This window comes from Pygocentrus nattereri, chromosome 8 (genome assembly GCF_015220715.1).
Source record: "Pygocentrus nattereri isolate fPygNat1 chromosome 8, fPygNat1.pri, whole genome shotgun sequence".
NCBI classification, from domain to species: domain Eukaryota; kingdom Metazoa; phylum Chordata; class Actinopteri; order Characiformes; family Serrasalmidae; genus Pygocentrus; species Pygocentrus nattereri.
The window spans coordinates 24060446-24076503 of record NC_051218.1 but is presented as its reverse complement, the minus strand read 5'-3'; the positions used below and the strand labels follow the sequence as shown (position 1 = coordinate 24076503).

Here is a 16058-nt window from a genome sequence, read left to right as displayed (position 1 = left end):
CCACCTCTTTTTGTGAATACTCTATGATAAATTTTTCATTGATACATGCACAGTAGCCTGCTATGTGGTTTTGAAGGCACTCTTAAACACTAATTTTAACCTAGATGTAGATTATGGTACTAATCTAGTAGAATGTCTCTTGTGTATTTTCTATGTGGCATTGGTAGCATGTTGCTAGCAGTTAACAGAACAAAAGTCCTGAATCTTGACTTTATAATTGCTACAAGCTCACATTTTACATGCTCATGTTTGCATAAAAGCCAACTAGTTCACATACTGTTATGATAGATATGAGTTTTCATTTTCCACTTTAGAATAGTTCTGTACTATTTACACCACTTTGTTAACTTCTAAATGTGACACCTCTGTGTAAATAGAGAACAAAAACAAACAAAGTAGACCAGGCTTATTTTAATTGATGTACTAAAAGATGCCTGGATCATCCCTGACATGACTTACATGAGATATATGACTTATATAATATTCCTGTCCCCTCTCTGTCCATGTCTATTGTAGTAGGCCTCTTCATCCACTGCTGCAACGCTTTGCCATTTTTTCCACACCAGACCACCAACGCCTCTTTTTCAGTCTCAGAGGAACTAATCAATGTGCAGCCTGTTCTTGTCCCAGTCCAATTCAGAATGTGTGAATCAGCACAAATGTGTATCCATTCTTTTCCTTTTCATGTGCTCAAATGCCTCGCCGTGCTACAAAATGAGCAATTGGAATCTTAGCCCTCATCAACTTCATTGCTACACTTGCATGCACCCATTCTTCTGTTTCTTGCATTGATTTCAGCCATCGCTTTTTATAATTAATGTTCAAATCATCACATACTAGGCTTAAATTTCAGTCAATAATAGACCATTAATCAGTAGATTGCTCTCAGAAATTTCCCCACTCTTCTAACAAGGTCTGAGGGAAAGTTTGATTTTTTCAGCCGTTGATTGCTTATGCAGCTGCACAATAAGGCATAATTACACATGGAGGAGTCGTGGGAGATACTATCTGACAATCATGGCTTCTGACAGCTTTCAGTAGCCGACAGGAGCATGACAGCAATGTGCAGGAGGCAGGAGTGGCACAGAGTCCGTCAGTGGCATGCAGTTGATCTCCATCCAAGGTGTTGTGTTAATTACTTTGGATCCCATCCAGGAATCCTCAAAGAATTCTGTGGTGTCTTAGCATTCAAATTGGTATAATTTTAATTATTTTCACCATGTGAAATGAACCAGACTTTATGTTAACTTTTCCCCCTGCCATAGACACAGCAAAACTGTTGTTGGGGTTTGAAGGAGTGCAAGTTCAGACCAACTGCTCTGTTATTCTCATTTGTGTACCTGAAGGTTGGTGTAATTATTTGGGTGAGTGGGTTTTGTATGTAAGAATTCTACTCCAAGTGCTGAGCTTTCATTTTTTCATATGCCAGTTTTTCTTCTAATTGATAAAGTCATGGAACAGTGACATGCACTGCAGTATGGTGTACTGCTAATGCCATAGGCATCCTGCAGTAGGATGACAGTGATGGTTGACATATGTTAACCTCAAAAGGGAAATGAGTTGTAGTGTAAATGTTTGACTTCACAAGAATTTGTTATGTCTTTATAACTTAACTGCATCATGAAAAGAGGAAACCCAGAGTGGGTTCCCAAATGGCACCACCATTTTAGCGTTGGCCATGTCATCAAGAGATCACTACCAGTGATACCACAGACTTCTCTCCAAGAAAGCATTATAAGCAGCACTTTTTCTGGGATGGTAAGATGGATTTGCTTCTGCCCCCATCACTTAGCATGCTACTAGCTCAAAAACCTGGCTGAATTGACAGCATTGAGCTGTTCAATCCCATTTAAAAATTATGGTGGCTCTCTTTAGAACTCTCAGATGAAGCACATGCTCTCTTTTTCCCTCCCAGCTAGGTTACAGTATGTAATCTGTGAATAACAAATGGAATGGTCACAAAAGGGAATAGCCAGACAATTTTATTTTGTCCAAAATTTAGCATATGCTTTGATTGATTGTGTGCATAATAATCAATTACAACTGATTCTAACATTCTGTTTTAGATATCATATCATTGAAATAACTATGGCATAAACATGTCGTGGGGGATATCCTTTGCTGCAGATTTTGTCAGTAATATAACAGGTTACCATTATCATTACCATCATATTACAAATACTGGTAATTCTCTTTATAAATGCCATAATGTTTGATGTTGTGACAGTTTGTCACATGCTATTTTTGCAAAATGTTCTATAGCTTGCTATCATGACATCAAACATTATGACATCTGCCATGTCAATTAACGATATTGGTAACATGACACTGTTGAAAATATTCTGTCATATCAACTCACCTGCTTTGACATGTTTACCATATGGTTATACCAGTGTTATGTAGCAAGGTTCATTTAAAGTTACTGCATTTTGCCCCACAAGAAATTAGTAAGCTTCTTTCTAAGCTCAACAGAATCTTTATCTTCCAGCCAGCCTCATGTCATGGAAAAGCACAGATTATTTCATACTCAAACACTGGCATTCCAGACTCCCCAGGTCTGGTCAGTGGTCATCGAGCTGCATGGAACCAGCAGACCATGTCAGCACTGATTAGCAGAGCTTACTTCATGCTTTTCTCTTTCTCTTTCTCTCTCACTCTCTCTCTCTCACTGTCCCTCTCCCTCCATCCCTCTCCCTCCATCCCTCTCTTTCTCCCTCTCTCCTCCTCCCTTCTATGGTGTAGATTCACACCAGCAGCCGCAATCTGTCCCTCCTCCTCTTGATCTGCAGGCCATTAGTGCGCCACAGATCCACCCCAAAGAAACTGTTGCCTATGCTCCTTGTCAGGGCCCACCACTCCAAAGCCAGTGGAGAGGTCCTGACTACTAGACTGTTTCGGGCACAAGCCAGTGATTGTGTAACCTTCCAGCTCCAGTCTACCGTCCAGTGGCTGGCCCGGCCTTGCAGTGGCTGTGGTGGTGTGGCAAAAGGATAAAGTTGATCCTCACTAAAAGCTGCCATGCCATCCAGCCCCCAGCACAGAGCCAGGAGGTACACAGGAAAGCTTTAGATAAACATTAATGGAAGTGGGTTAGGGAAGATTTATTAAGGAGGCTTTATGGCCTTGCCTAAGGGAGCTGTGCACCATTTTATTAACTCTCGCATGCACAAAGGTAAACAGAGCAGGTAATTTATGGCAGCCCTTACAGGTGACTGTGTTGGAATTCCACAGAAAGAAATTTCTTTGTTATGCTTTTTTTTTTATTTTCTTAACTAAAATTTTTAATTAGTCTTTGCAGTAGTTCTGAAATATGCAATGGAAAAGGTGATTAAACAGTTATTTAACACCACCACAATAGTTGATGTGGCACAGGGTGTCCTGTGTGAGGATAACCCAGACAAATTGCTTATTTTTGTGCTTGTGTGCTTTAAAAGGAGAGCTTTGGTTCTCATAACCCCTTGGGTACAGAAGGGAAATACAAGTGTTTTTTAAGAAATTGGATGGATTTATACAAACACATGTATGCACATAGCTTGTATGCATGTGCATAGAGAAAGAGAAAGAAACAGAAACATAGGGTATGGAAAAATGTTATAGGCGACTGCAGTTGGAGGACAATGCTTGTCAGCATTACTGAGTGTGACAGTCCTTTTTTTGTAGAATGAAGAGCCAGTGAATGGCTGGCACAGCCGCTGTCTGGTGCAGCAATGGGAATGGGAGCAAGGAATTTATATTTATAAAGATTTATAAAGACACATGCATCTGTGCAATAGAATGGGTCATACAGAAGAGCTCACTGACTTTAAATATGGCACTGTCATAGGATGCCGCTGCTAGATATGCCCCAGTCACCTGTAAGTGCTATTATTGTGAAATAGGACCATCTAAGAGCAACAACAGCGCAGCCACCAAGCCGATGAGCGCTAAAGAGTGTAGCACATACAAGTTGCTTGTCCTCTGTTGCATCACTCACTATGCTCAAAGATTGCCTCTGGAAGCCACATCAGCACAAGACCTGTGCATCCAGAGCTTCATGAAATGGGTTTCCATGGCCTAGCAGCCACGCTCTAGGATCACTATGCGCAATTTAAAGCATCAGTTGCAGTGATGTAATGCACACCATCCTTGGACTCCTGAGCTATGGAAACATGTTCTCTGAAGTGATGAATCACCCTCCACTGTCTGGCTGTTTGGCCTTTTTCTGTGAAGTATAATGTGTGTACTACAGCACACAAAAAGATTTAAGCCAATTATATACTTCAACTTTGTGGTAATGGTTTTGGGGACCCTTTCTTTCTTCTATTATGACTGTACCCCTGAACCCTGACTTCAGCTCTCCTGATGTCTTTGGAATGAAATGACAAGTTGGTTATGAAGGCCTTCTCGCCCAACATCAGTGCTTGACCTTACAAATGCTCTTATGACTGAATGGACACAAATTCCAACAGCTACACTCCAAAATCTTGTAGTAAGTCTTCACAGGAGAGTTGGAACTGTAATAGCCTTAAAGGGGAGTCAAACTCCATATTAATGGCCATAGTTTTGGAACAAGCTGTCCAACAAGCTTATATAGGTGTTATAGTCAGATGTCCACATACATATATTGTATAATAGTGTATAAACATTAAATTAACTCAATTATTAATGCCACTCATTTCTTGACAGTAATACATTTACCTACTTTGTCTCTTTAAACCACCTATAGTTGTCCAGGCTGAAGGCATTCAAAATGAAAACAAAAAAATTATTTCACTTAAAAAAAGAAAGTACAAAAAAAAACCAACAATGCACATACAATCTTACAAACCTTTCCTTTTTTACCCTTTTACACCACTGATTTAGTCTGAAGCACCTTCACCTCATCTCTTCTACACTAGAAAGATGGACATACATTCATCACCCCTTCAGAATGCTCAGAGAGCACTAATCACTGCATATGAACAAACGGATTTCAAGATTTGCCAGTGGATAAGGTAGATTAGTGGGGTGAGAGGAATATTTTATATACAGATGAGGGTCCATTTTGATGTTGTTAATTGATGCACAGTATGTATGGCCATGCAAGCAAAGTGACACTTAAGTCACAAAGTGACAAGTGAGACACAACAAGTCAGGTGCCTGAATAAAAGCGTAATGATGTTGCACCCAAAAACATCTGCAGAACACACTCCTGATGCATGTGTTGTTTGCCACTCAGTGATAAGATGGTGTAAAGAAGATGCTCTGGTGGCTGAATCATGATTGTATCGATGTTTTCTGTCTGTCTAAAGAGTGTTTTGTTTGTTCTGAGAATGTGTGCTTGTGTTTGTGTGTGTGAGCAGGTGAGGATGAGGATGCCGTGGCCAGTTTGTGTGTAGCCAGTGAACGGTGAGATAACACAAGTGACAGGAGCTGTCAATAACCATTCAGTGAAAAAAACTGCCTTCATCTGCTCAGTAAATTACAGGCCGCATCATTCTTTGGGGTTCAATGTGTCCTGACCTCAGTCTTGTTGCAAGAAGCGACGAAACAATGACTGCAATCAGCTATTCCCCCTACCATCTGTGTTTGCCCTGAGACTATTAAATGCTTTTCTATCACTCTTCAACCATAGCTATTAGTGCACTGTGCCACTGACTCCACACTGAGATGAAAAGGCTATTGAAAGGCTGTATTTCTTTCTTTTGACCCCTTTCCATGCTCAAAGCACAAGCTTTGTCCTATTTTATGATGTGACTTCACTGTTGAAAGATTGTAAAAGAAACTTGAAGCAAGGGTACTGATGTATTTTTCTTATGCATGTCCATCGTTGCACCAGCCTCAGCCATGTAAATGGCCATTGTAGAGATGTTGTTCTTCTATCACTATCACTATCTTCTGTCACTATGTATTTTCCCTTAATGAACTCACAGCTTCTCCAAGTATTCGAGAGAGCAGTATGAGAAGCTCTCCACCATGCATAAGAACATGCAGAAGCTGTATGAAAGTTTGGGAAGCTACTTTGCATTTGACCCGCACACTGTCAGCATCGAGGACTTTTTTGGAGACCTGGCCAACTTCCGCATGCTTTTCATGGTGAGTGCACCAACTCTGTTAACTGCTCAGTAGGTCTTTTTCTGGTCTTTTTTTCAGATTTTTTTAGATCTTCTTTTTATTAGTTACTTTAATTGAAAAAGTTTAATTATATATATCATTTTCATAGCAAAACCATGGATCTCTATTTTTAAATTTAAATTTTTTTACAGTTTGATAGCTTCCTCTGACTCACTTTATCTTTCTCACTGTTTCTCCCCCTCTAGCTTTCTGTATTCCCTGTTTCTCTATTCCTTTTCCATCTTTGTCTCTCTACATCTCTATGTCTTCCTCTTTTTTACTCTCTGTCCACCTTCCCCTTGCAAAACACCCCCCACCTTTTTTTCTGCAAGTGTAAGAGAGTAGATAAAAGGATGATGCTCACACAGGTTCATTTCTGTTCTTTATTCATGAAAATGGAGTATGTTCTCGTCTCAGGTTTTGTTCTTGATGGCAGTGGAAATGAGAAGAGTAGTATTTGGCTCCTTCCACATCCCTCCACTCAACACATGTTCTAAAAAGCATAGTTGCGAGTGACCTTTCTTTCTTTCATTTTCATTTGCTCTTATTTTAATATCAGTATATAATCCTAAGCAGGAGCTACCAAGCCTATATTAAGAGTAGGTGGTGAATTAACTTATTTTATCACCCTCGATAAAGAAATTTCCATGACAGCCCGGTTAGCACATGGAAGGACGGGCTTATACTGCAGATTAAAGCGTACATAAACTGCACTGAGAATGGAATGTATAATGTATCACTGAGCGTGTAGCTTCTGTGCTGATAAAAGAGTCTCTGAAATCTTCTTATCCTTTAAACATATTAGCTTGCAGCTGTATGTGTCGGCAATCTAGACAACGCCCCCTTGCTCTCTCTTTAAAGCCATAGTCAGGGTTTAGCTAGGGCTGGGTTAGCTCAGAGGGGATCTGCTTTATGCAGTCTGTCTGAGTCTAAGCTAAGATAGAGGTGAACCTGTTTAACTGAGAGTCTTTTGACACCTGTTTCACATTCACATTTGTTAAGTTTGAAAATTCTGGGCTTGTAACGTATTCAGATTATCACAGCAAATGCTATAGACTGACTATTCCAGAACTCACAATGCCTGGCTGCCTGTATGTATGTATGTGTCTGAGTCTAACATGGTAGTCTTGTGTTAGTGCGCTGGTATGAGTGAATCAGACACAGCAGCGCATTGTACAGTGTCATTTGAACAGTGTCATTGATGGATTGAGAATCCATAATCCACAAGCTAAAAATATCTGGCTAACAGTGTCTGGTCGGCACATCTTTACATCTAAAAAGTGGAACAACAAGGACAGTGTGCTTTTAAGCTAAATTGGTGGAGATTTAAAGATGAAGGATGTAAAGCCAGTAACACTTCCACACAAGGTGAAGTCTTCTTCTGGGGAGCAGAATTTCTCAAATGATTCTTTAAACATTAATTAAGCACTTTCCTACTCCATTTCTTCTAGGGGAAGTGTAAATAAATAAATAAATTGTGTTCAGAGTGAAGACATTATATGCCCAAGGTATTACACAAAGTAAGTCTAAAATCCATTACTGTGAAAGGTGAGGTCCCATTGTCTGAGAAGCAGGCGATTTTCCGATTTTCATTCAGTCTAATCAAGATGAGCAATCAAGGCACAGCCTCAAGGAGTCCACACTGCATAGCTAATAAAAGAGCAATCTATATATATATATATATATATATATATATATATATAAATATATATAAAATCAATTTGTAAAGCAAAAAAAGGTGCCCGAGGGGCAGGGGCTGGTTTTGCAGCTGTCCAGGTATAGCAGTTTAATATGAACAAGCTGTGATTATATGCATTGAAAATATGTCAGGCGCACATTTGTCTTACACACACATATACACCTCATCATCAACATCCTCGGTTACTTTGGCCTCGTATGGCAGACTGCTGACCCAGGCACACAAGCAAATGCATATTGTCGCTCTTTGGCAGGGACGTTATTAAAAAAATTCATATTCATGATAGACACCTCGTTAAATTCTCCAATTGATTTTCTTTGACACACTTTTTTGGCCCTAGCATATTTATTGTGCATCATAGTTTTTAGTCATTTAAGCATAAACGTTTATCCTCAGATATGACCGATATTGGTGAATGTTAAATTGGCTGACTGACATATCCATTTGGGAGAAAAACCACTGCCTGCCAGCTCTCATGAATCGTCTCACATGCGCATGTGCGCACACACACACACAGATAAGAAAACACATTAGCCACATTTCTTTTCAATGTCAATAGGAATTAAATTTTGGCACATGAAGTTTGTTTCGGCGTCCCATCAATTTCTTCTTTTGATGTACCGCCATGTTTGAAGTGTTAAATAGAAGGGAGTGGGGTGGAGAGAGGGTGAGAGAGAAAGAGACAGAATGAGAAGGAAAAGAGAGAGAGAGAAAGAGAGAGAGAGACACTGCTCCACTATGTAATCCTTACCAGAGGCTATGGATGAATATCACTATATTAATGACTTATCAAAGAGCAACAGATGGGGGATGAACTAACAGACTCACTTGTTAATTGAGTGTGCTACTGATTAGCCCAATAAAGCCGGGAGAGGTTAGGGTGATGTGATGGAGCATCACAACCATGACTCTGCTGTTCAGCCGAGTGTGAGCGTGTGGTTTTCAAAGCTGTTGGCCGAGATTCACAAACAAACTAATATGCAGGTGGAGAGCAATGATGTTAATGGGGTGAGAATGGAAATTGTGATCTGGCATGATGTCATCTCTGCATTGACTGCATCATTGCTGCTGCCCATCCTGCCTTTTATCCGGTTTTGGAGCAAATGTGTTTGGACTAATCATAGAATTATCAGTCATCATCTTCCACTATCTCTCTTGATCAGTCTAATGTACAAATCATTGCCCAAATGACATCACTAGGCGCTTTTCAATTTTGGCAATATTCATTTTATTGGCCTTTCGTGCTCTGCTCGTTAATGGAAATGGAAATGGTAGAATCCAAAAAAGACGGCTTAAGTATCATTGAAAAAAATGTCCTCCATATGGGCCAGTACATTCTCTCTTCCCTTTTAAAATAATTACATTGAGTAATTATTGCTGAACATTAGTGTTAGTGCTAGCAGCATGAATGCAACAAAAGTAGCAGCAAGACCACAGCTGAGCCTTTTCTACCTGCATGTTGTGCGTTGTCCGCAGCTACTTGAAATGCATTGCAAGAGAGTATGAGCGCGTAAGAAATTTGTGCATGGGCACCAGGTTACAGGGAGCAGCCATTCATGAATTATTGAGACAGTAGCCAAGAGAAGGAGAATCCTGTACCTCTGGGCACAGGCAAGGGGCTGGACTTTTATAATTCTATTCTGCAGCTGGACAAACAGACAAGAGGATCAACAAGGCCATCTCTACAGCACATGACTGCAATAGGAACTCCACTCCATGTCACTGCTGCACAGGTACAAAGGCATCCAGTCCTCCATGGCTCACTGTAAGCATACTGCTCAGGGCTGCTACTGCTACAGCACATTCACAGACTTTGAGTTCATGCTGGAATATTAATTTCTGCCACAGTCTGATTGCTTTAGAAAAGAAGAAATGAACAAACAAGCAACAGTTTCTATCAAAATGCACTTTCTGCTAATCTAACTAGACTTTTCCCAATGATTTTCTGTAATATATTTTTAGTAGCATTTGGCAACCATCTTAAATTGGTTCCAGAATGCATGAACTGTTTGCCATCTAAATACTTTGGAGAACTTTTTATGATATTCAGCAGCCAAATATGCTGTGCCACTTGAATTAAGGCTTGTGGAAAAGGCTAATATGTTTTAAAAAGCATAAAGACACAAATCATACATCAAGGCATGGCTGAGGTCCAATTCTAGAGCTCTAAAATATTCCTTTATTCCTTCTGCACTAAAAACAGACATATAGACAGACACAGGGCTATCTGCATCAGCAAGAGGCTGTTTTTAAATAAGCCTTCCCTAGTACACTAATTAAGTAAAAGCGTTTTAAGGAAGCCCCCCCCCCCCCCCCCCCCCCCATAATCAGCTTTCTTAATGAGTTTGGATTATTTAGTGTGTAAACACAATTATCCAACCTAATTTGCCTTAACGTATCGATTAGTGGCCACCGCTGACAACCTGAGGACTTCCTGTGGAGTTCCCTTTGTCCTCCCAAACTGTCTTTTCCTTATCCGATTTGCATAATAAGAAAATGAGAAATCACTATTCAGAGTTACAGAAGATTGAACATGTGTTGATATCTTTGTTTAGGTATTTTGTATGCATCTTGCTTTTCACTCAAATTAGTTGTTTGTGGCATTTATTCCTTCATTGCATGACAGTTGAGAATTAAATGGTTAAGATGTATGCAGAGTCATTTAGAGTGATTGGATGTAGATTTTTGAAAACAGGTGTTCACAGCAGCAGTGATGGTAACCAGATGTCAGAGTTTAATGAGTTTGATGCCTCTACTGCTTAAAAAAAAAGGGTATTACATGAAATGGCTGGCCACCTGGAACATCTATGATTGACATTGTTTACATCTCATCCACTGGATTGTGCATAAATTGTTAAAAAAAAAAAAAAAGAAAGAAAGAAAGAAAACTTACACTGTAACTTTAAAAGAAAGCATTCAATGTTCTCACTTTATTGTATAATGATGATCCATGTAGATAACACCAGTGCTTGCATTACCATGCACTGAAACACAACACATACAGCCCCACCTCATATACAGCTTAATCACCTCAAATAGTTAATAAATCCATAAATCCAAAAAATTATGCATTTTAGACCAGAAGTGCCTCATGCAGTACTCTCCAAAGTTATCCAGTGGCCCTTTTATATCAGCTGTGTACTGCAAGCAACACAATAGTTTTACATTGGGCTCAAAGTAATTCTGTTTTTTTGCTGCTTGCCATGTGCAGCATTTCACTGGAATGCCCAGAGAAGTCATTCTGTGCCGTGCTGCCACAGATTTATTTTACGATGGTTTCTTTTTTTTGCTGTTTTGTTTTACAAAGCAAGTATACATTTATTTGAGGGAATTATTCATTTTTTGTCAATGTTGCTTTAGTGATGAGAGTGCAAAATAGAATAGAGGATGAGTGTGGAGGCAAAACAACAGACATGAGAGGTTGTAGACAAAGTATTTTTCAGGAAACTGAAAAAGCTACTAGAGTGTGCTAGCACATCATAAGGAAAAGAAAGGCTTTTCAGTATGAAAAGTCAGTGTTTTTTTTTAATAAACTTAAAAGGAATGTTGTATTATTTATTAGCTTTGATGGGCTCAGAAAATTGATACAATAAAACTAATATGGTTAAAATCAATTTACAAGGTTTTTCTGTGATATTCTGATCATCAGAATAGTGGATGCTGAATACCATGTTAAATTTGAGCTCATATTACCCACCCATACCCAGTGCTTTTAATCTGAGTAAGAGTGACCCCCACCATGTTATCCTTCACTGCAAGTTGCATTTCCTCTGGATTTTCAGCTACAGATGGCAAATGGTTATGGTATTCAACCTGAGCCATGGGGCTTATCACTGCTTTGTAGAATACGTTTTGGCCAGAGTGCCATGTGAGGACCAATCAAGCAGCGATTTGATAAGAGGTCATAATTAGCATGATGCGATCATGGTCCTACACAAACAATGCCTCATGCACAAAAAAAAAAAATACATAAGAAATGCACAGGTACTGAAGCAGTTTTTATATGATTAAGCCCTACTTCATGAGCTAGCTTTCTCTCTGTGGTAATGTGATGTGTAATTGTTATATCAGATATTTGGAGATGTTTCTGGCTTGGGTGATGAAGCTGATGTCAAAAAGCTTTGTGAACATGTCTGGGATTTTGTTTATCTCATGTAAAGCTACAAAAACATAGAACTCAATTAAGAAAATTGATAAAATCAGAAATACTGCCCTGGGCGAAACAGCATATTTGAAAGCATATTTGTTGCCATGGCAATTAGAGCTTTTGCATGTTTGATCAGGGTAAGATAATTATGTTGTGTAATAGTGTTTGCAGTCAGAACTGCTTGTTTGTTTTAAAAAAGAAAAAAAAACTTGCCAGCAGGAACAGTTTTTGAAATTATTAATATAAATGATTTTCCAAATACGGTTAGAACACTCAGCAGCAGGTTTGAAACATATCTGTATTGATGGCATTAAGTAGCCAATTGCTCAGAGAAAAAGAAACCATTAAAGATGTGTGTATAAATCTCTCTGTCTCTCAAGCACTACAAGATACAGTGGCCATAAGTGAACCATTTCTGTTGAACTTTGAGATAGCCCTACTACTGACTGCTATGACGCCTGGCGTTTTCCTGTGCTTTCAGCACCTTCTCTTTAATCCCTCTGTGTTGGCACTGAACACGACGTGCGCTCCGGAAAACCCCAGGGGACTTGGATGGGGACTGACTGTCAACACTCATTATATCAAACTGCGAAGGAATGCACTTCCATAAAGGAGCCTGCCATCCTCCCCTTTAAACAGGCCATGTGTATAGTGGGGCCTGGGGTGAGAGGACCTTTCAGAGGCTGCAAAGGTTATGCAGTGCTGAATTCTTCTCTCCTTCCCGTGCGCCTGCATTGTGCATGTGTATGACCATCTCCATCTCTCTCTCTCTCTCTCTCTCTCTCGTTCTCTGCTCTTCTTCTTCATCCAGTCTGACACCTCTGTGACATTTCAGGCAGTGCAGGGCGGGGGAGTGATATCTCCTTGTCCTCCCACAGCTTCTCCAAGTATGAGCTTCTCTCCTCCCCGCAGGTCCCGCACCACCTTTAGCAGTAGATCAGCATGATGTGCTCTGCACAGTCCCTGTCAGGGCCTACAATGGAGACCTACAAGAGAGTAGTGGTCTGCATGCAGGGTTACATCCACACTAGTCAAAAATGAACTCATTGAGTGTTGTAAAGTAAACTAAATCAAAGTGAGGAAAATGGTAAAACAAAAGCATAGAAAAATGTTCCAAATATATATTATTTACATTTTTTAAAGGTAGTTTCTTGAAAAGTTGTTCCAGCAGCATAGAATGAAATAGTTGCTTACCAGCTGACAGTCAGCAGAATCTGAGTATAGTGTGCACTACTATAGTGTTTCAGGTATTACATCACGAGCAGAGCACTGGTAGGTACTAAATGAAAGTACCTACCTAAAAACCATTTTAACCCATCTCTGGGAAAGTTTGGCTTAAGCATTCCTGGGTTATATGAATAACCTTAACAGGCTGATTCATGAGAAGAAAAGTAACCCTAAAATATGGTTTCTTTGACAAAACACTGGGTTCTTTTTTTACTCTTTCATTGGGTTATTGTATATATCATTTTCTTTTTCTTTTTAAAATCAACTATTTACTAGCCAAACAAGATCTGTTGTAAGTATTGTTCAGTAGTGACAAACTGTTGAAATTAAAATCATATCTTTTTTCATATAAAAGCTTCTTCTCAGTTTATAGCAGATATTCTGTCATTTTTGACAACCTATAAGGAGAACATAAACACATGATGAAAAAAGAAAGAATAGTTTCTGCTTAGAACATAACACCTGTCCTAATTGGTTTCACTTAATGGTAAGTACTAACATGTCAATATTTTATGGAACTTTATGTACCGATTTCTGCCAGTTTAACCATTTAAGTGTCTCATTTCTAACCAGCTTCCTCTGAAGCTATTATAGTTTAAAAAAAATGAAGTGGCTGGGTTGTTTCTGTGACACCATTACTAACCTGGTGACAGTGTTACCCAAAACACTACCCAGCACTGAGGAAATAACCCAACAAAATGACCTTACTGGCTTAACCCAGTGTTTGGGTACAAAAAACAAATTTTTATTATTTATGAAAGGTCAAAAAAGGTCACTCTTTCACTTTCTCAGAGAATAAATAATACCTATAAGAACTCTGTATTGGCGCATGCTGCCATTGTGTTGCTATTTATTTTTGTTGACACTCAATCAATATGTAGAGATTTTATTTTCAGGCTACAGAAGTAAAGAAGTCCCTCAGTTTTGTAGCGTGAGGCGTTCTATGGTGGATTGTATTGCAATACTGTTGTATTGGGAGGCCACAGAAGAACAGTACAACTTAAGTGTCTCTCGCTCTCCCTTTCTTTGTCTTTCCTTGGCTCTCATACACGCTCACTCCCTCTGTCTTCCTTTCCCTCTCTAGGATGCTGTGAAGGAGAACCACAAGAAGAGGGAGATGGAGGAGAAGATCAAGAGGGCCAAGCTGGCAAAGGAGAAAGCCGAGCGGGAGAAGCAAGAGCGCCAGCAGAAGAAGAAGCAGCTGATTGACATGAACAAAGGTACAGCGCTTCTGCCCTGCTGGAGCTGGCTGCAGCCCCGAATACTATTTCACACAGTGCTGAGCACTGTAGGAGGGGGACAGGTCTGCACTTCAACAGTGAAAAATTATGCACTTTTCCCCTTGCTCTCACACACTAAATACTAGGCTACAAAAAGTTCATAATAGTGTTAGGAGCCATCACAGTGTGAGACAGCTATGTCAGACATGTGAAGTTAGGCACAATATTGCTAATGATAGTCACAAGACGTTTTTGCAACATCAACCCCACTAATAAAGTGACAGTAAGGCTTTAAATTAAGCTGTACATGTAATGAATGTCAGTATGTGGCAATCTGTGTTGAAACATGTATTTATTGACTTTAAAATGGCAACAAAGCAGATATTACAAACACAGTATGTGAAATGCTAATAAAAACAGAAAAAGGTGATTAGTATATTCCGTTTGACCGGTGTTAAATGAAAACGTTATAAAAGTGATTATTAATTTATTTATTTATTTATTTGTAAAAGTTTGCTTATTTTAATTTTGGATTTCTGCAACACATTTTTAAAAAGTTGGAAAAAACGTTTTACCTACATAGTAATTATGTTACAGAGGTAGATGAACGTAGCGTAGAATCTTGCCCAAAGACTTTTATTGGTATAGCTTGGTGTTTATGCCCGTGCAGAGGTAATAATATAATTTATTGCAATTAGGAAATATTTAGGAGAATATTTAAGTAATATATGGACAGTGAGCTAGCATACGCTGCCAGTGCTGCAGTGAATGTAGATGGCAAGTAAACATCTGCATCCCAGGTCCTTGGCTTTTATAGGTTAGAGACCTAACAGGCCTATAAATCTTGGGATTTTTAGGTTGGACTGTACAACAGCATGGGTCCTGGATTGATTGGGTCAGAATTTGGGGACTTTCATATGACATAAGCTCTGCAACCTCTATTTTTCTTTGATGCTGCAGATATTATGTGCACTCTGTCTCATGCAGCTACAAAATGTGCTATTAGAGATTCAGAGGACTCTCTGCACTGCGCTATTCTGAGCCTTACAATGAGGCAGAAATTTCTGCCTCTGGCCAAAAGCAGCCAGTGAGGTCTTTTTGTTCTTTCTGACATCTACAGCAGCTTTTTTTTCTCAAGCTACCAGCTTGAGATGTGACAGTGAGCACAGCAGTTTTCAGCAGCCTCACATTTTTTAGGAGGGAAGTGACATGTCACTCTCCAGCTCACTGCAAGTAATTGCAGTGAGTAATTGATGCATGCCAGTTTCTTAAGACAGAAATGACCTCTGTGAGAGCTCAGCTTGTAATGATGCATAAAGGCTTGGTAGCTAATGAGACGGGCTAAATAGATGTGATCCTATGCTTGATTTCTCTTTTGTCTCTTTCTCAGAATCTCTAATAAAGCTTGTGTAGAGGTATCATAAATCAGTATAAAAATATACGAAGGGTGGAAAAAACAATATGGAGGGTTTGTTCTAAAATGCATTACAGACCATTGTAACAAATTGATATATAGCATTTTGGAATACAACTCTTCAAATATATTCTAAAAGAGCAGGGAATGTAATGTTTTTATATACATTTTATACATCTCTCATGTTGAGAGTCATACTAAAAATATGGTTTATCTTGCCTTCCAAGTGGTTGCTGAAAATGGCTTTTGGAATTCCAGTCCAGCAGCCCAAACAGGATA

General features: G+C 39.3%; 1 protein-coding gene across 9 annotated transcripts in view; it reads left to right on the top strand.

Moving 5' to 3' along the window:
• diaph2 (diaphanous-related formin 2) overlaps positions 1 to 16058 on the top strand; it is a 472316-nt gene that overhangs the window by 392411 nt on the left and 63847 nt on the right. For all 9 annotated transcript variants that reach the window (XM_017698456.2, XM_017698459.2, XM_017698458.2 and 6 more), the window contains 2 exons: positions 5890 to 6054; positions 14230 to 14365. In XM_017698456.2, coding sequence (XP_017553945.1) covers positions 5890 to 6054; positions 14230 to 14365 — 301 coding nt within the window. The remainder of the gene's footprint in view (positions 1 to 5889; positions 6055 to 14229; positions 14366 to 16058) is intronic.